The sequence below is a fragment of the Poromitra crassiceps genome (assembly GCF_964638095.1).
Source record: "Poromitra crassiceps genome assembly, chromosome: 19".
Classification (NCBI taxonomy): Eukaryota; Metazoa; Chordata; class Actinopteri; order Beryciformes; family Melamphaidae; genus Poromitra; species Poromitra crassiceps.
Window position 1 is genome coordinate 8,025,055 of NC_139646.1, and position 20,000 is coordinate 8,045,054.

The 20,000-nt window shown below is 43.2% G+C and overlaps 3 protein-coding genes across 3 annotated transcripts in view; all 3 read right to left on the bottom strand.

Moving 5' to 3' along the window:
• The window catches only part of LOC310794343 (protein disulfide-isomerase), a gene marked incomplete at both ends in the record, with an annotated part of 7,132 nt that extends 6,955 nt beyond the window's left edge, over nt 1-177 (bottom strand). Inside the window, one exon of the mRNA XM_083656326.1 lies at nt 1-177. This exon is cut by the window's left edge and continues 4 nt beyond it. Coding sequence (XP_083512452.1) covers nt 1-177 — 177 coding nt within the window.
• A 1,465-nt stretch (nt 178-1,642) lies between these two features.
• LOC310793794 (lipopolysaccharide-induced tumor necrosis factor-alpha factor homolog) lies at nt 1,643-6,370 on the bottom strand. Its single transcript, XM_083655682.1, has 5 exons — nt 6,293-6,370; nt 3,714-3,879; nt 3,403-3,510; nt 3,068-3,269; nt 1,643-2,856 (listed from the first exon to the last, which is right to left on the bottom strand). Exons 2-5 carry the CDS (start codon nt 3,850-3,852, stop codon nt 2,751-2,753), a joined length of 555 nt encoding a protein of 184 aa, XP_083511808.1. The 5' UTR covers nt 3,853-3,879; nt 6,293-6,370; the 3' UTR covers nt 1,643-2,750.
• A 12,855-nt stretch (nt 6,371-19,225) lies between these two features.
• The window catches only part of pdia2 (protein disulfide isomerase family A, member 2), a 7,376-nt gene continuing 6,601 nt past the window's right edge, over nt 19,226-20,000 (bottom strand). The window contains exons 10-11 of the mRNA XM_083655568.1: nt 19,935-20,000; nt 19,226-19,848 (exon numbers count right to left, since the gene is read on the bottom strand). The exon at nt 19,935-20,000 is cut by the window's right edge and continues 75 nt beyond it. Coding sequence (XP_083511694.1) covers nt 19,786-19,848; nt 19,935-20,000 — 129 coding nt within the window. The 3' untranslated portion in view covers nt 19,226-19,785. The remainder of the gene's footprint in view (nt 19,849-19,934) is intronic.

Sequence of the window (20,000 nt, forward strand, 5' to 3'; positions counted from 1 at the left end):
GTGAACAAGCAGCTGCGTGTGTCTTCTCAGCGCTCTGTTGAAGTTTCCTTTCTTCAGCTGTAAAACTCCATCCTGCTCGGCGATTGATTTGTCTCCCTGTCGCTCAGGCTGTGTGTCGGCGGAGACGCACACACACAGACAGAAGGCGGTCAGCCCCAGCAGCAACAGTGTCCTCATGTTGCTTTAGCCACAGACTGACTGACAGATTGAATGCTGGAACAGGCTTTGACGGGAAGGTATGGAGGGGGTGGTGAGAGGAAGGGCTGGCAGGTGTGTGTGTGTGTGTGTGTGTGTGTGTGTGTGTGTGTGTGTGTGTGCACGCGCGCAGGGCCGTAACCAGGGTTCTGAAATAGGGGAGGTGAAAAAAAATTGAGTTCCCCCCCCCCCTTTTTTAGCCATATTTAGAGTAATATATCATTTTAAATCAACATTAGGATTATACTGTTGTGATGTCATTATTCAGTATATTCTCTTTCATGTCACCACCTGCTCAGCTCTCCTGTCAACATAATTGTAACTAACAAACACAAACTGTTTTAGCCAAATTCATATCAAAATGACACCTACAAACACAGGTACACAACCCAAGCCGTACACAACACACAAAGTCATCATCGATAATAAAAAAAACATACAGAGGGACATTTATTTATTCCTGATAGGAACGATTGAAAAATAAAATAAAATATATTATGTTGTTTTTAACTTTACATCACCTCTTTTTGTTACTTATTGGGTCATGAAACTGAAACCATGCATATAGCCACCTGCATACCTGACTTCGGGAGCTTGGCAATTGGCATCATGCATGATTAGCCAGTAGCATCCCAACGTGTCACACAGGTAACATTACTTAAGAGACAGACTAGACACTTACTTTCTTGGTTGTTGCTAAAAAAATCTGTCAGTGTCACTCACTGTCTGTCGTTCACTCGCTCACTGTCTCGCAGCTCGCTCACCTTCAATTATCTCGCCAGGCAGACAGACAGTCATCACTCACCACCATGCTGCTGCTCTCTCGGAATTAAGTTACCGCGGACGCGGCGTCAGATGACTTCCTGCCTGACCTGCCTTTCGTTTCAAAATAAAAGCGATCCCGTGTTTTTCATGCTTTTCCATGCAGATTGTTTTATTTTTTTCTCTGAAATATTAGGGGAGGTCCGGACCTCCCCGTTCTCATAGCTAGTTACGGCCATGCACGCGCGTACGTGCATGTGTCAGTGCTGAGCTGGTAGTTGTGAATGCCATTGTTATCTGTGGTGCTTGGCCCACCAGTCTGTAGCTGATTAACTATCTGAGCCCTGCTGTATCTCTGCCGTTGGCTGCTGTTCATATCACTAATATCACTTTGCCCTTTGCCTTACACTATTTGGCTCGGCAAGGTCAAATGCAAACAGAAAAGCACACACACACGCACGCACGCACGCACGCACGCACACACACACACACCTACACACACACACACACACACACACACACACACACACACACACACACACACACACACACACACACACACACACACACACACACACACACATTAATTACTATGGTGAAAGAAAAAATAAATAAGCACAGGACTTTGTGAAAGTGACATTTTTAATTTTCCTATCAACATGATAGAATGATAAATGATAGTAATAACAATTTTGGAGCAAAATATCAGAAGTTGAGTCCAACTTGGCAGAGAAACAGCATTACACATCATTACAACAATGAATACCATTCACCCCCTAAAAAGGGGAAGTTAAAACAAGAATCTATCTATTAAAGAAATAAAAATAAACAATTAAATCTGGGGGGGGGGGGGGTGTGCCCTGCTCTCCTCTCCTTCACTCCGTCCACTAAGAAGGGAGCAATTACGACTTATATAAAGCCTCTCTCGCTTTCTCCCTAACATTTGTTTTCAGATCTTTTCTCGTTTCTGTGTTGCAAAATAATGAGAATGCGATTTTTATGATGCATGTAATGATACTTGGAAAGGATTTGGACATAGGATTTGGACATAGAATGTGCTCAGCTTCAATGACTGAAGTCATAAGTATGTGCTATACCTATTTACGCCTAAAAAAAAATAACTCAAAGGTGAACTGCACATTAGAATAAATACTGTGTTTCCTTTAGGATTTGTTTGCTGTAATGAAGAAAAACAACTAAATATCCATGCTGCTCTTTACCCCCTTTATCACAGACTAAATATGAAATGTAAAGAGCATATTGGCCATTGCTACTTTTAAATTTCTGAATGTTGTCAAAATAAAGTGATCCTGAGTCATGAGAAAAATAATCTTAATTACAATTTGTCTTGTCGTGCCTCTGTGCCTGGATCTGCTTCATGATAAATGTCCCCCCTTCTCTCTCTTTTCATCAGTCATAATGTAGCCCTTCCTCAGTGCAATGTAATGCTGGAGAGCCAACGATTTGGTACAGCTTGAGAGATAAGAACAAGCTTGTACTAGGTGTTACTAGCTGTTGTCTGGCTTATGCATGGAAGGATTGGTTCATCTCCTCGCTGCGCTCTACAACACAAAATACATGCTTAGGCTAAAAGTGCAAAAGTCTGGCTTTGCCTGGATTTCTTCCTCCTTCTTTTTTGTTTTAAAGAAATGCTTGTGTGCCTGGTTCATAGATCAGAACCTTCCAGTCTGCCAAACCTCAGAAACATCTAGTAGAAGTCTTCAGGGACGGACTGTGATTGGTGGGTTTGGGCGGGACGGGGGCATTATTTACAGACTAGTATCTTGACATCATCACCTGTTGTATACGTGCAGCTTATTTTGGCATTGTGGGCAGGAGTGATGTGCGTCTTGCATTCCACGCACCATGAATGGGATCAGACAGCAGCCACAGACAAACCTAAACACACACACACACACACACACACACACACACACACACACACACAATATGTACATATGTAATACACGTATACATGTAGAGAAGAATCAATGGCATTCTGACGTAAAATAAATACTAGACACACAAATACTTTGTGTGCGTGCGTGTGTGTGTGCGTGTGTGTGTGTGTGTGTGTGTGTGTGTCTGTATGTGTGTGTGTTCCTCTCACCCCATCATTGTGAAGAGCATACACAAGCACCATGCATTGTTCCCAGGAACGTATTTAACTTTAGTAGTGACAACTTGGTGGCAGTGGGGGCACAGTATCACACCGGGGAGGTCTGCCAGTGTGGATATGGGCTGTGGCCCGACTATCACTACTGGTGGGTTGGCTCTCTGCTGCCTGCTCTCTACTGACTCTCTTACTCCAACTGGCAGAGAGAGAGAGAGAGAGAGAGAGAGAGATGGAAGATGGAGGGAGTAAGACAGGAGGTGGTGGAAATGAGGAGAAAACAGGATGACATGATGACATTGAGAGGAAAAAGAAAGGTGTAGTCATGTTACTTTGTGTTGATTGATGGATGATGCGTCCAGTCTGCTGCGGGGGTGAGGTCACAGCAGTTGGCATTGTGGGCAGAGTCAGGACAGGGAAAAGATCTGGTTGCAGGGTAACTACAAAAGGCACACACTTCAGTAATAACCCATGCAGACCACAGTATAAGGAAATGACACGGCAACTGACGCTACTTTGGCAGAGAGGGTGAGCAAGTGAGGGAGAGAGAGAGAGATAGATGAGATGGATGTTTTGGCCATATTGTTCTTGAGACATTTAAGCCAATAAACCACATTTGGATTTGAATTTAGAGAGACAATACCTGCTTCTCCGTAGCTGGGAGGGGGTGTGGCCGGCGATGCAAGGGACCCATCGTAGGGAGGGGGAGGGGAGATGGTGAATGCCCCTCTATCCAGAGCAGGAGGGTGGAGACTGGCCTCATCGTAGGACGGAGGGTCCATCAGGAGATCATCAAACGAAACAGGGTGCTGCCGATGAAGACCAGGAGAGACAGAGATCTGATGCAGTAATTTGAATGTAATTTGAATAGTCGAGCTTCCCTGTAGTTAAAAGCGGTTGTCCATGGTGGTGCACAAATCCCAAATCTGTGGAGTCGATTCCAACTATTATAATTGTGAGTCTGGGAGTGACTTCTCAACTTCTAAACAGCAGCAGGGAGCTATTTGAAACCACAGTGTATTTACCAGTCTAAAGATAGTAGGGTGTTGTTGAAACAGGGGGTCCCGCAAGGGGACCTTTGCTATTTTTAATTTTCAGTAATGATATGCCTCATGTACTCAACAAGGCTAAGCTGACTATGTATGTGGATGATTCTACTCTTTACTTCGCACAGGGCATGCACAGAGCTCAACCAGGTTCTGTGTGAAGAGCTGGTCATTATATACAATTGGATCAAAGCAAATAAACTCATACTCAAGATATCTAAAACTATGTGTATAATTTTTGGTTCTAATCATAGATTGTCAGACAATCCTAAAATGAGTTTATTAATTTGTCTTGGTTCACTCTCAGACAAAGATAGTGCAACAGCACACAATATACAAATAACCATTAAACACAGGGGAAAAAAACATTCGGGAACAGTACCCAGCAGTGTCGTATTCAGCAGAAGTGCATATAGTTTAAAGTGGTGTAGGTCAAAGATAATGAAGAATCAGTGCAGGTTCTGATGTCTTACAGCTTGGAGGTAGGTGCGATCTCTGAAGAAAGATGTTTTGCTCTTGATGCTTCTTGCCTGATGGGAGGAGATTGAAGGGGTAGTGTGCCGGATGAGAGTTGTCTGCTATGATTTTATTAGCTTGACTGACCCTGAACTTTTTAAACTGCCGCAGGAAGTAGAGTCGCTGATGGGATTTGCTGATCTTGAGACATGGTGTTGAGATCCCATGATAGGGATTCGTGATTCGTGGTGGTCCCGAGGAACCGGAAGGAGGTGACCCTCTCTAGCACTTCTCCATTGATGGAAAGAGGGGGAAGGAGGCTATAGTGTTCTTTCTAAAATCAACAACACGCTCTTTGGTTTTTGATAAGTATCATGGTTGTTGTTCTCACACCACATCACCAGCTCCTGCACTTCTCGTCCCCGATCACTTCCGGTAGGGCGAGCAGATCCGGTTCGTACTCACACCTGTTTACCCCATGTGTTTACCACGCTAATTTGGCCATCGGCTCACCTGACTCAGCGTCGGTCGGTCGAGTTCCAAACATGCTCATACATTTGTTGCCTCTGTTGTTGGTACTGTTAAAAGGTGTTTCATGATTGAGCAGAAATACGAAGTTTCAAGTGTCGTATTGATATCGAAGTTAAGCTAACTCTGCGACCGGATATAGCATGCATGTCGATTTTCACAATAAAAGCATCCTTTAACACGAATCATAAATGACCACAAGTGTCATGGTAACATTAGCGGTAACTTCACACTGTTAATATCCTGTGTGTGGGGTTGTTTGTGATGGTGTAGAGTGTAATTATTGTAGCCAATGATTAGTTCATCTGTTCACAATCACTGTTTATATTAGGTTGGTAAGATTATGCCTATTACTGCATATGGGTGAAATTAATTAATTTGGTAGCCTATCCTTCATTCAGTTGTGTTTTTGTTATCCTTTCTTTATAGAAAACCACATAACTAAGCCACATCCTGCGTGTGTTGCTGCAAGTGAAAAGTAAAGAAAGGTAGGAAACACTATAGGCTACCTCTCTCAGTACTTTTCCTGTCATATAATAATGAGAAAATATGTCATTATAAGGTGAAAATATCTTGTTATAACGAGTAAAAGCTCTCATTATAACGAGAAAAGCTTCTCATTATAACGAGAAACGGAGCAGATTGTTTTCTCCACTGTGGCAGCAGTATAACCTGACTCTGCCAGATGGGGGCGGTATTGGCAGAGTCAGTTTAGCAACTCTATGCTGCTGTACATTTGTTATGTGATTTACATAGTTCCATATTCAAAGATGTGAGTCAGTCCTAGAAATCAGCTGCCCAGTTAAACATGCATCAATTCAAATACTTAGCAGTGTAAACTGTGTCACTGTCATTAAGAAATTGCACCACAACAAAAATGTGAATCATGTGGTCCCACCTCACCACAACTCAAGAAAAATGTAAGTCACATTCATCACATTAGACATTTAGTCACATTACTTCTATCACACTCTGCCTAAAAACTCTCAGACATTAAAGTGGCATAGCTAGTGTGTATCCTGGTCCAGAGCCGCTCACATGGGACTTTCCTCTTACGTAAGCAAGCAAACCTGTATCCGATCCAAACAAGTATAGATCTGTCTCCGCTATATACAAAGTGTAAATACGTGCAATGTTAGCCTCACAAATGAAGCTGTGTGATACATGTGAGATATCAAAACAGTGGTCTTACCTGACAAATGAGGAAACTCAGCTGACAGAAAGACGTCCCATGTTGGCGGCTGTCCTGACATCTCAGCAGCCTGCTGAACCAGTTTCACTCTGGAATGAGAAACATGTGGCTCTTCACCTGTTTCCCTCCTGCAGTCCAACCTGGTTCATCCGTTTCCGTCAAACCAAGCTTCACCTGTTTCCCTCAAACCAAGCTTCACTGTTTTTTTTTCAGAAACAGTTTTATTTCAAGCCATACAAGTACATGAAGGAATGAGCTATATCAGTCAAAAGAACATACAAACATAATAACATAGGCCTACATCAAAACAAAGCTTCACCTGTTTCCACAGTCCTACTGTGTTTACCTGTTTCCTTATGCACCAATCTTCTTATGTTTCCTTCATATTGTAATGCTGGCAGTGGCGGACTGCATAATCGGGCACGTCGGGCAAATGCCCGGTGGCCTGGCCTGGCCTGGCCTGGCCTGGCCTGCAAAGAATTTTTTTTTTTTTTTTTTTTTTTTTTTTTGCAGGCCAGGCCAGGCCACTCACTGAACAGCAGGCCAGGCGCCGCCTACTGGTTTACTAGTGGTTTTATTACTTTATTCAGGTTTAAAGTGGGTGCATCTCATTGTAAAATTGGACTTGGCCCAAATTGGGCTTCAAACGGCCCAAATCGGGCTTCAAACGGCCCAAATTGGGCTTCAAATGGCCCAAATTGAGCTTCAAATGGCCCAAATTTTTCGCCGCCGCCCTTCGGACGCCGGCACGCGGGTTGGCCCGTATCGGCCTGGCGTGCTTGGTATCTAATGCCCGGCCTGAATTATGATCCCAGTCCGCCCCTGAATGCTGGTGTATGTTAACGTTAACTATTAGGGGAGACGGGACTAGTGATGTGACATTCGCAAATGATCCGATTCTATTCAATGGCTCTTTGGTACGTACTACGAACGAAGGGAACAGAGTCGTACTTGAGAGCCATTCTTTTGATCATTGTGCCCAAATTTCACTGCCTGCCATAAACCATAAATAATTGAATCCCAAAGCATTTGGCAATAAATTGGCATGGCGGATGCTGGTTTTCTCTAGTTGGTTATCTAATCCAGAGGTCTGATGATCACAGCACTTCAGCGCAGCCCCCCTCCCTCCGCTGAGAGCAGGGACTGTAGGATAGGGTCAACTGTACCGCCGTGCACCGAAACTGGCCCGGGCGGGCGGAGTCAGCACTTAAAACGGGCTACACCGCTGTGTGCATAACAACTTATACATTGATATGCAAATTATGATATGACATCAGGTGACTTCCAGTGACTTTCTGAGCAGCCAAATAGTGGTAATTTCACAGATAAACATAGTTACCCCCGCCTCCTAAAAAAAGAGCCGTAATTCCCATCACTACTGGGGACAGTTGCAACAAGTCTTAAAGGAACACTCCGCCCATTTTCAACCAGCTTTGTATCATTAGAACATCAGTAGTATATCAGAAAACTGTAAACGGTTTTGAAGTCTGTCATTTAATTTGACAGTTATTGAGTGTTAAAGTGTGGACCAGTGACATCACTGGTCCACACTAAGTCAAATTAATAACTCATTAACTCAAATCAACTCTCAATAACTGTCAAACTATTCATCATTCATCTAGTTTGACAGTTATTGAGAGTTGATTTGAGTTAATGAGTTATTAATTTGAGTTAGTGTGGACCAGTGATGTCACTGGTCCACACTTTAACACTCAATAACTGTCAAATTAAATGACAGATTTCAAAACCGTTTACAGTTTTCTTATATACTACTGATGTTCTAATGATACAAAGCTGGTTGAAAATGGGCGGAGTGTTCCTTTAAGGTCTTTGTACACACAGTCCGATTTTTTTGTATGCATTTTTAAATCCGTCACCTGAAAACACAGACAGGTCAAACAGCTCACAAAAGCCTTTTGAGTGATGCGAAAAAGGCAGAAAATCGAACCTGTTCAGAAAACGTTAATGACAGACGAAAGTTTCGGAGTCAGTCTGTAAACATGAGTGACACAACATGAGGTCATATTTATTTTAAAACGTGTGACAATTTTGGACGATAAATACGTACTTGGTGTGCAAAAGCCTTTATTCCTCCAATCAGAAACATAATGGGTGATTACACTCATACTGCACATCCAAAGTTCAACCCTCCACCCCCCAAGAAGCCAGAAGACTGAACATCTGTTGCTGCTGTTCGTTTGCTTATGAATTGTTGACAAGGGGGTGGGGGTGTGTTTGCTAATTAGCTGTATCATTTTGGGATGTCTGCCTATCAGGAAACCAAAGGTGGCAGTTCACATTCACTCACTGAAGTGTGTAAAAAAAATCAGTTTTTTAAAACGGTTGCCGTTTTATACTACAACTAGGCATGTCGCACGCTACACACGCTCGCTAGCTCGGCTGCTGCACGGCCTCGCCCGCAGCTCAGCTGCTGCGTGGCCTCGCGTGGCCATCACTGATGTCATAAGATGATTTTGCTCTTATGACAACACTGATGACATCATCAGTCTTATGACAACACTGATGACATCATCAGTCTTATGACATCACTGATGACATCATCAGGGATGTCACAATGCACAATTGCTCAAGTGACATCACTGATGACATCACTTCCAGTTGAGTGACATCACTTCCGGGACAAAATCCGGGACAAAAATCGCAAAATCACAGAGCCCACTTGCTCCCTTTTAGTTATGATGATGATAATGTTTAATAAAAGTTTTGTTACGGCTAGTTTGCTTTGGACCCAAATACAGACACATTCACGAGTATAGTGCAGATGAAAAGGTTTATTGTAAACTGATGGACTGTGGTGTGCTCGTGTTTGTAATCCAGGCCGACCTAATCCAGTGCAGACAGGGGTCAGACATAAATCTATATCTATGTCTGACCCCATACACTTTGCAAATCACCCATTAACCATAACAGACACCTATAAATACCTTGGAGTAACACTTGATACTCACCTCACCTACAAACATCACATCAATAACCTAGTCAAAAAGGCAAATCAGAAACTATTTGTTTACAGTAAGATTAGACCATTTCTCACTGTCACTGTTTCAAAAACATACCTACATGCAATTTTTCTTTCAACAATATCCTACTGTCTTCCAATCTGGTCACTCACGACAAAGGAAACCATAGAACCCGTAGCAAGACTCTACAACAGAGCATATAAAATTCATGGTAACTTTCCACCTTGGACTCACCACTATACTGCACTCTCACACTCCTCTGCTCCAACTTTTCAGAACTACACAAAAAGTCTAGCCATTAAGTTTTATTTTATGGTAAGAAACAACTCTTCTCCAACACTTACAGCTTTACTCCCAAGAGACAACACAAGACAAGAACGCATCACTAGATCAATCTCACATGCACTTATACCAGTACCAGCATACAAAAATAATTATGGACTAAGAGCATTCTTCCACACATACACCAAAATTTGGAACGAGATCCCATTTCACACCAGAGAAATAACCTCTATCTCACATTTCAAAAAAGCTTACAAACAACATTTGATGCTAGAAAACACCTGTATTCACTAATCCGACTCACCCCTAGGTTTTAATCTTTGTTGTTGCTGTCTTCGTATTGATGAATGAATGAATGTCTGTAAATGTAATTGTTTTTGTTAGGTCTGTAATATTGTATGTAGTGAAATTGAACATGTTCTTGTATAATTATTATTTTTTGTTTTAATGTACTGCAGAACAGGAACCTGCTGAAAACCAGTTTGTAACTGAGTCAGGCCAGTTATATGTACATGTGAAATGTCATTTTTATCCCTTCCTGTATAAATAAAGTGAACTGAACTGAACTGAGAGAACCAAAAAACATCTGAGTAAATGGCTTCAAAGCAGAGTGCTGTTGGGATTTCAAAGTAATTGGTACTTTACTTTTACAGACCAGAAGCAACCAACTTGGTGGAGTGGGTGGATTCAAAGGTCTGGACCCTGCAGGCACCTAACTACCAGGCACCAGGCACCAGGCCCAACTGGGAAAACTAGAGTAGAGCAGCCTAGAGAGGGACTGTGAGGCGGAACAATCTGGGGACAAATGGTTGATATGCAGCAGGCCTGATGAGAGGATGAGGTTCAGCTGTGCTAGGTGATAGGGCCATAATATCCATGATTCTATCATATTATGACAGAATAATGGAATTTGGTAATACAACTGCGTGTGTAAAACATGGAATATTGCAGAATTGTGCACAATTCGTCTGAAATTGATCAAAGCAGGTATTTTTTATTCCAAATCAAAAGTAGACGTAATTATTGTAGTAACCTAAATGATTTCATCATTGTAAAATAGGCCTAGAGAAATAATTCAGTTTTCGATTGGGGTGTTTTGAGAGGGGGGTCGGTTTTGCGTGGGACCCTTACTGTATGCATCCAGAGACTTACGCACATCCACTGGTTGGTGCTGAGCTCAACTGTACTAAACAGGAAAATAAACTAAAAAAGGGCTCGCAACACAATTTTTTAGATAGCTCCCGTGGCGGACATTTATTGAGACGACATAAAGACAAACAGTTTCGGCCTGGTTCGGGCCTTCGTCAGTGTCAAGTGAAAAATACATTTACAAGGAAGTGCTTAAATAGCATTTTCATGGGTCTTTGTCTCCGCCTAGTGGTGTGGAGGCAGACCCAGGTACAATCTTCAGAGCAGTTTCACAAAGCATAAATCACATTCTAAGGAGAAGGAAAATGGTGGCAGAACCTATTCAGCTCTCCGAATGAACATACAATAGCTCTACCCTTACTGTATGTCACCTCACAACTTTTCACATTCAGAAACATGTCAAAGAGGCTCTGTGTGTGCATATATATATATATATATATATATATATATATTAGTGAAGCGGGAGCCCGGAGCCACGCCAACGCCACACACACCGACAAACAATGACCACACAGAGAGACAGCCCGGGGAGGCAGGGACACAGGGGATACCAGAGACACAGAAAACACACTAGACACTAGAGCAGGGGTGGCCAAACTTTTTTGGTTGTGGGCCGCATACAGAAAAATATAAGGAGTCGCGGGCCAAACAATATTAAGCGCGGCAGTTTTCGCGGCAAAAAAATTGGACCAGAAAACCCTTGTGCCATCAAAAATTGAATTTCTACCTAAATAAATATATGACATAGTTTATTGATGCGCTCACCTATTACAATGGGTATTTCTGTATGTTATCAAATTTTCTTTTCCTGTGCCAACAGGTTAAGACAGAGATAATTTAATATAACATTAGTATTAAACATTAATTCATTTTTTTTTTTTTTTTTTTTATAAATAGACCATGTCAGGGTGCCCAAGTATAACCCATTTTCAATGGTTTTAAATTGAAAAAACGAAATGGGGGGAATCCGTTTTTTTGTTTTTGTTTTTCAGTTTCTTTTTCTTAATGTTTTTATTTTTCCCTTTTTTCCCCCGTTTTCGTTTTCGTTTTTCCGTTTTAAACTTTGAAACAGAAAAACGGAAAAACGTTTTTAGCAAAATTCATGGCGGCCACTTAAAAACGGGCAGCGGGCCGCAGTTGGTCCACGGGCCGTAGTTTGGCCACCCCTGCACTAGAGACAAGGCTGAACCGTGACAAGTTTGTTGCATTGCAAATTGTTCCATTCTTCCTGTCTAACACTGAAATATGAAGAGATTGAATAGCATCTGTATCTGTAACATCTACACATTGACTCAAGGTAGGCCTATACATATATAAACAAAGCTCAACAACTGTCATTTTAGAGATGGATAGATAGATAAATAAATACATATTATTGTATAAATAAATCTATTTTTGTAAAGCAATACATATTTTTTTAGAATACTATGTACATTGAGACAAAAAGCAAAAGCTAATTAGCAAAGGCCAAAAGCATTTTGTTTTTTATTACACTTGATCCATACCTGTACCATACTGTACAGTGATTCATACCTGTACCACACTGTACACTGTACAGTATGGTAGTGTACAGTGATTCATACCTGTACTACACTGGACACTGTACAGTATGGTAGTGTACAGTGATTCATACGAGGAAATTACACCGGAAGTTCCAGGAAATGACACGGTACTGTAAATGTCATTAAGTTCCTTGTCTTGTTTCCTTCCGCTACATTTAAGTACCAGTAGGAAATGGTTTGTGTACTGATTTATGCGAGCAAGTTACCGTAAGAACCGTCATTTCTGGGAGATGACATGACGGGAGTTACACTCTAAAACGCAGGCTGTATTATGAAGTGAAAAATGATCATAATTAGCCTACACTTTCTCTTGTCATGCCTCTGATCCTCCGCCTGGACATCATCCGCTTCATGATGTCCTCTCTTCCCACTCTCTTTTCATCAGTCATAATGTAGCCATTCCTAATGTAATGTTGTAGAGCAAACGACATGGCACAGCTTGAGAGATAAGAACAAGCTTTTACTAGGTTTTCTGCCTTATATGCATGGGAGGATTACTTTGATTCATCTCCTTGCTGCGCTCTATATAAGTCAGTCAAAAATACATGTTCAGGCTAAAAGTGCAAAAGTCTGGCTTTGCCTAGATTTCTTCCATATTTTCAGGAATGCTTGAGTGCCTGGTTCATACATTAGCAGCATCAGAGCAATCTTCGCCGTTCGATCTTTTATAATAGTGCACGCGGCGATAGCATTGTGGGCAGGAGTGATATGCGTCTTGCACGTCATGGCACAGGAATGGGATCAGACAGCAGCCACAGAACAACCTAAACGCATGCACACGCACACACACACACACACACACACACACACACACACACACACACACACACACACACACACACACACACACACGTAAATACATTGAGAATAATCAGTGGCATTCTGACGTTAAATAAATGCTAGATGATGTGTGTGTGTGTGTGTGTGTGTGTGTGTGTGTGTGTGTGCGTGTGTGTGTGTGTGTGTGTGTGTGTGTGTGTGTGTGTGTGTGTGTGTGTGTGTGTGTGTGTGTGATCCCCTCACCCTAACCCTGCGAGGAGTATACACAAGGCCCAGGTAGTGCCCCCAGGAACATATTTCACTTTAGTAGTGACAACTTGGTGGCAGTAGGGGCACAGTATCACACCGGGTTTGTCTTCCAGTGTGGATATGTGCTGTGGCTGGACCCCCACTACTGTTGGGTTGGCTCTCTGCTGCCTGCTCTCTACTGACTCTATTACTCTAACTGACAAAGAGAGAGAGAGAGAGAGAGAGATGAAAGATGGAGGGAGTGAGACAGGAGGGGTGGTGGAGGAGAGGAGAAAACAGGATAAATAGAGAGTAGGTTCACTGATGTTTATCTTGGTTTAAACCTTCTATGATGACATTGAGAGGAAAAAGAAAGGTGTAGTCATGTTACTTTGTGTTGATTGATGGATGATGCGTCCAGTCTGCTGCGGGGGTGAGGTCACAGCAGTTGGCATTGTGGGCGGAGTCAGGACAGGGAAAAGATCTGGTTGCAGGGTAACTACAAAAGGCACACACTTCAGTAATAACCCATGCAGACCACAGTATAAGGAAATGACACGGCAACTGACGCTACTTTGGCAGAGAGGGTGAGCAAGTGAGGGAGAGAGAGAGATAGATGAGATGGATGTTTTGGCCATATTGTTCTTGAGACATTTAGGCCAATAAACCACATTTGAATTTGAATTTAGAGAGACAATACCTGCTTCTCCGTAGCTGGGAGGGGGTGTGGGCGGCGATGCAAGGGACCCATCGTAGGGAGGGGGAGGGGAGATGGTGAATACCCCTCTATCCAGAGCAGGAGGGTGGAGACTGGCCTCATCGTAGGACGGAGGGTCCATCAGGAGATCATCAAATGAAACAGGGTGCTGCCGATGAAATCTAGGAAATGCAGACCGCACAAAACACACAGTGCCAGGTCACCATTGGTCACCATTGTTCACCATTATCCCTAACCTGGATCCAGCCCAGTCAGTATGTTTTTCAACCTAAATAAGTAATTTGATTGTAATTTAAATATCTCTGTGATTCTAATTGCAGTAAACCACCCACTGGTCCAGCATGTCAGTGTAGACTCATGTAGGCCTACAGATACAGTAAACCAAGCCTGGTGTAATTCCACCGCTCCTGTCCGGCATGCATAGCGCGGCAGCGACGGTAGGGATTTGTTTTTGTTTTTCACCCTGGAAGTGCAATTCTGTTTTCAGCCACCAGGACAGTCCGGGGCTCTATCCCACTGACAGCATTGGTTTATAAAGTAGTGTAAACCTTATTTTGAACGATATAATGGGATGTGTGGGAGCGGTGGATGGAAGGAAACTGTTGGTCCGTTTTTTTTAGAGAAACTGGGCTAATCACAAGACTCTAATGGAGTAGGGGAACATGGGATGGATTAAGATGCAGTAGGCTACCAACTGGGGGTGATAATTGAGCGTGGCGCAGGGACGCTGGAACTAGGGGTACTTAGCGGGCTCCAGCACCCCCTCTGGCGGAGAGCTGTAATTGCAAAGCTATGCCAGGTAGTGTCATTATGCTTGAAGTGATCAAAATGAGAGCAAGAGAGGATGTTAACTAGGGCTGCTCCAGAGCAGCACATAGAGAGTAGTGCTGTTCTCTGCTTCAGAGCAGCACATAGAGAGTAGTGCTGTTCTCTGCTCCAGAGCAGCACATAGAGAGTAGTGCTGTTCTCTGCTCCAGAGTGGCAGCACATAGAGAGCAGTGCTGTTCTCTGCTCCAGAGCAGCACATAGAGAGCAGTGCTGTTCTCTGCTCCAGAGTGGCACATAGAGAGCAGTGCTGTTCTCTGCTCCAGAGTGGCAGCACATAGAGAGCAGTGCTGTTCTCTGCTTCAGAGCAGCACATAGAGAGAGCAGTGCTGTTCTCTGCTCCAGAGCAGCACATAGAGAGCAGTGCTGTTCTCTGCTCCAGAGTGGCAGCACATAGAGAGCAGTGCTGTTCTCTGCTCCAGAGCAGCACATAGAGAGCAGTGCTGTTCTCTGCTCCAGAGTGGCAGCACATAGAGAGCAGTGCTGTTCTCTGCTCCAGAGCAGCACATAGAGAGCAGTGCTGTTCTCTGCTCCAGAGCAGCACATAGAGAGCAGTGCTGTTCTCTGCTCCAGAGCAGCACATAGAGAGTAGTGCTGTTCTCTGCTCCAGAGTGGCAGCACATAGAGAGCAGTGCTGTTCTCTGCTCCAGAGTGGCACATAGAGAGTAGTGCTGTTCTCTGCTCCAGAGCAGCACATAGAGAGTAGTGCTGTTCTCTGCTCCAGAGCAGCACATAGAGAGTAGTGCTGTTCTCTGCTCCAGAGTGGCAGCACATAGAGAGCAGTGCTGTTCTCTGCTCCAGAGCAGAATAGCGGCAAAAGTCGCCCCCATTTTAGTTGCGGGCACTTCCGGTACAACGTTGTAGAGTTTTAGAGTCACAATACTATCCCTCGTTGGTTTCCCAGCGATATCTCGGCCGCTTTACAGGCTCACAGACGCAGCTCGGCCGCTTTACAGGCTCACAGACGCAGCTCGGCCGCTATCTGGCCTCGCTTGCAGTTGAGCAATTGTGCATCGCTGTGCACTTCCCTCTCCAATTATAGGGCGGTGAGATATAGCAGTTAAAAACGACCAATATGTAGAACTTGACGGTGACGCAACTTGAAAAAGTACGAAAATAGTCCATGAATTGTCCAGAGAACCGGTTGACAGCCTGATGATCTGATTTGATGTGTCCTTGAATAAAATGACGGAGACCGTAAGTACACAACTACAAATATAACATAGGTCTACTCGTTTTTAGATATTGTAATGCTATAATAATATAATGCTAGTTCTAAATGTTACATATTTTAGCTTTAATATGGCAGGCGGTGTCCTGCCCCAGTTTTGTATTACTTACTGTATAGAACAAGTACACAAATAATCCAGAGCAGTGCATATTGATCAACATCAAGAAATGTTGGAGATCATGGACTTCCATATATTCATATATTCAATATATATGCATCTCAGTTGTTATGTGATTTGCATAGTTAGTTCCATATTCAAATATGCAAGTCAGTCCTAGAAATCAGGTGCTGTCAGCTGCCCAGTTAAACATACATCAATTCAAATAGCAGTGTAAACTGTGTCACTGTGTAGCCTAATGCTGAACACTCTCATTAAGAAATGGCACCACAACAAACACGTGAATGATGCAGTTCCACCTCACTGTGTGCACCTCAAGAGAAATGGACACTCACAAAACTCACAGACATGAAAAGTGCCGTAGTTACAGTGTAGCTAATTATCCTGGGACCTCCAGAGATGTTCACATGGGACCTTTCTCGTACATAAACAAGCAATAACCCACCTGTATCTGATCCAAACAAGTATAGATCTGCCTCCATATACAGAGTGTAAATACATGCAGTGTAGTACTCAGAAATGACATATGGTATATATATATGAGATATCAAAATAGTGGTCTTACCTGACAAATGAGGAAACTCAGCTGACAGAAAGAATTCCCATGTTGGTGGCAGTCCTGACATCACAGCTTGGTGAACCTGTTCCACTCTGGAATGAGAAACATGTGGCTCTTTCATATGGTTGTCGTCGCTGCTGCTACTTTTGTTCCCCTTGTGCAGTCCAACCTTACTTACCTGTTTCACTCATATGAACCCACCCTCTTTACCTGTTCCCTATACAAACAGTTAGTGAGGGACAAGCCCGTCTTTTATTGTCACACAGTCACACACCAACACATGCATGCGGCCACAAACACACTCATGCTGACGGTGGCCGGTGAAATTTGTCCTCTGCATCTGACCCATCCTGGCTTGTCCTTTCCTCCAGGGGGCAGGCCAGGAGCAGTGGTCGCTTTTTCTTTCCAGCGCCCGGCGACCAACTTCGGATGTTGTCGTCACTGGTCGGATGACGATCTTCTGCATGTTTTTAGTGGGGGGTTATGTACGGAGGAACCCCCTGGGGAGCACGGGGAGAACATGCAAACTCCACACAGAAAGGCCCTTTCGACGAGATAACCCACCTGGGCAGTAGGCACTGAAGATATGGGGGGGACACAACTCCAGCGCCCACAGCGTCCCAGGCGAGAATCGAACTCAGGACCTTCTAGCTGTGAGGCGACAGCGCTACCGACTGCGCCACCGTGCCCCGTGCACCTTCTGTCTTTAACTGTTTCCATCATACAAACCTGTCTTTACCGGTTTCCATCATCTTTTTCCTCTTTCCCTCAAACACACCTAAACACACCACAAATCGATCGATCGATCGATCGATCTATCTATCTATCTATCTATCTATCTATCTATCTATCTATCTATCTATCTATCTATCTATCTATGTAACCCTTTGTACCATGCACCTCCTTGATCCACCATTAGACATTATACCACACTGTGTTGTCACTCACGGCACTTCATGAATAAGAACTATGACTATCTGTTTCTATCTGCCCCTCTATATAGTCTCTTAAAACAGACTGTCTCATCTACATCCGGCGAATGCAGCTATATACAGTCTGTACGTTACACCCGCAGAACATGCACAAGGAAGTTGGGAAAAAAACCTTCAGACTGGAAGGAAGTTCTACGGAATCCGACCAATCACGACACGCGAATGCGGCATATTGGAGTCTGATTGGACTAATGAGCGGAAGACCCGCCTTTCTGCCGGCATATTGGATTCTGATTGGACTAATGAGCGGAAGACCCGCCTTTCTGCTTCCCATTCCGGTTGGTGCATGATTCTCCCCCACGAAGTACAGACGGTATGGCGGAAGCATTTGAAAATTGCGGAAGCCAACTCGTCTGTTCTAAGAGACTACCCTCTATACGTCTTTCTTTCTTTCTTTCCTGATCTCCTCTGCTCTCTCCATCGGTTACATGCTGCCTCTCCATCTACCCCCTGCTGTTTTGTGTGGCACATTGGCTCCACCACTTCTTCTCTTCACCACCCATCAATCAGAATCACCTTTATTGCCACGGGTTTTTCTCAACAACCATTCGATCAACTTCACACTTGCCGAGTGTGTTCCTGGGAACCTGAGGAAGTAGTGCAGTGTTGAATTTGGTGCAATTTGGACATGCGCATAGTCATAGTAGCGTCACCTACTGACAACACAGGAAGTGGTGGTTGGTAACTCGACTTTACATTGTTAAATCTGCCCCAAACTTCACGTTTGATGAGAGTCCCGCCTGAAGACATCTACATGCCAATATTCAGTTATAGTAATAGCGCCACCTACTGGCAACATGTGTTTAGCTCGAGGAGGTGTTTGTTTGTCCAATATACTTCACAATTGGTGGGTGTAAAGTCAATAGTTTTTTTTTTTTTTTTTTTACTTTTGTAGGTTCTAGTTTTCTGACTTTTGTAGCGGCAAAATCTTCGGGGTCTTATTTCTTGTTAGATTGCCACTTCTAATTACTCAGCGTGGCCGGCAGGAAGGGCTCCGATGCCTCTTCAGTTGTCTTGAACTCAAAGTGTCTTTATTCAGGTTCTGTTCAGGTTTCTTTGGGTAACGATTGAAACACCTTCCTGGCTAGCTCCTATATGCTTAGCTTCTTTGGTTACACGATTGGTTCAGGTCGTTCGAGCTAGCTGTCGCCTAGCTTTCTTGGTTCAAACGTTCTTCTTAAAGCTTTCTGAAGTATGGTCAAAAAACTGTCTGCTTCTAGCCTGACGCACTCGTCAACTAAAAATCTAAACCGCTCTGTTCTGCTCGAAACTAAACACATTTATACCATTTATACCGCAAGTGTCATAACTCCCAGTTCTCTCAACAGTGACATCACAATTTTTATTACACTGTCAACCATGACATCATCACTTGCAATCATCGTCAAACAAACCTAAATTAAAACTTTCCCGATTTGGCTCTTGCAGTGGGTGTATTGCAATGTCACTGCAAACAGTAGGGCAAACAGACACGGCTATAGTGTTGAAAAGGTTAGGTGGCACAGGTGACACATTCTCTTGTTTATTCTTGATAAACATTTACACTTCAGCGATCACTGTTGTCAGTGTCATTTTTCATGTGATTTTCAAATAGAAAGTTGAAAAACCCTCCATCCCCCTGCGACTACAACCCCAGGACAACATTTCTGTTTAAGTAAGGATTTAAAAAAGGTATAAATCAAATTTCAAAATACTAATGAAAAAAGTAGCCTGCTTTTCCATGTTATTCATGACATTGGTAGACATTGCATGCAACATCCAGGTGTAGGAATTTTAGACATTTAAACATTTAAACCAGTCAATGAATTGTCCAAAGTTAAAAAAAAAAAAAAAGTAAAAACTGTTGCGGACACACCCAAGCAATGTTTAGAACCTACTGAAAGCTGTTTCAATGCATGCTTATAATCTAAAAATATAACTTATAATAACTAAATACTAACTAATCACATCAGTTAAAACAGTTATGAATGCTCAAAACCATGTGACCAAAATGTTGTTTTATTAGGAAACACTGGAAGCTGCTAGATTGATCCTGGTTGGCTGGAGCCAGAGTGACATCACAGTGACATCACAGCTCATCTTTGGCATCATCTATGTTGGCTGGTGGCTCTGATGACTCATCATCAGTCACCTGGAAGACAGTGAGAGAGATCAAGTGGTGAGCGCATAGATTTATATTTTAGGAAGACATGTATAATTAGCTGTACAAATACAGACCTCTCCTTCTTCATCATCATCATCATCATTTTCGTGGCTATCACTGTCATCATCGCCCATCTCTTC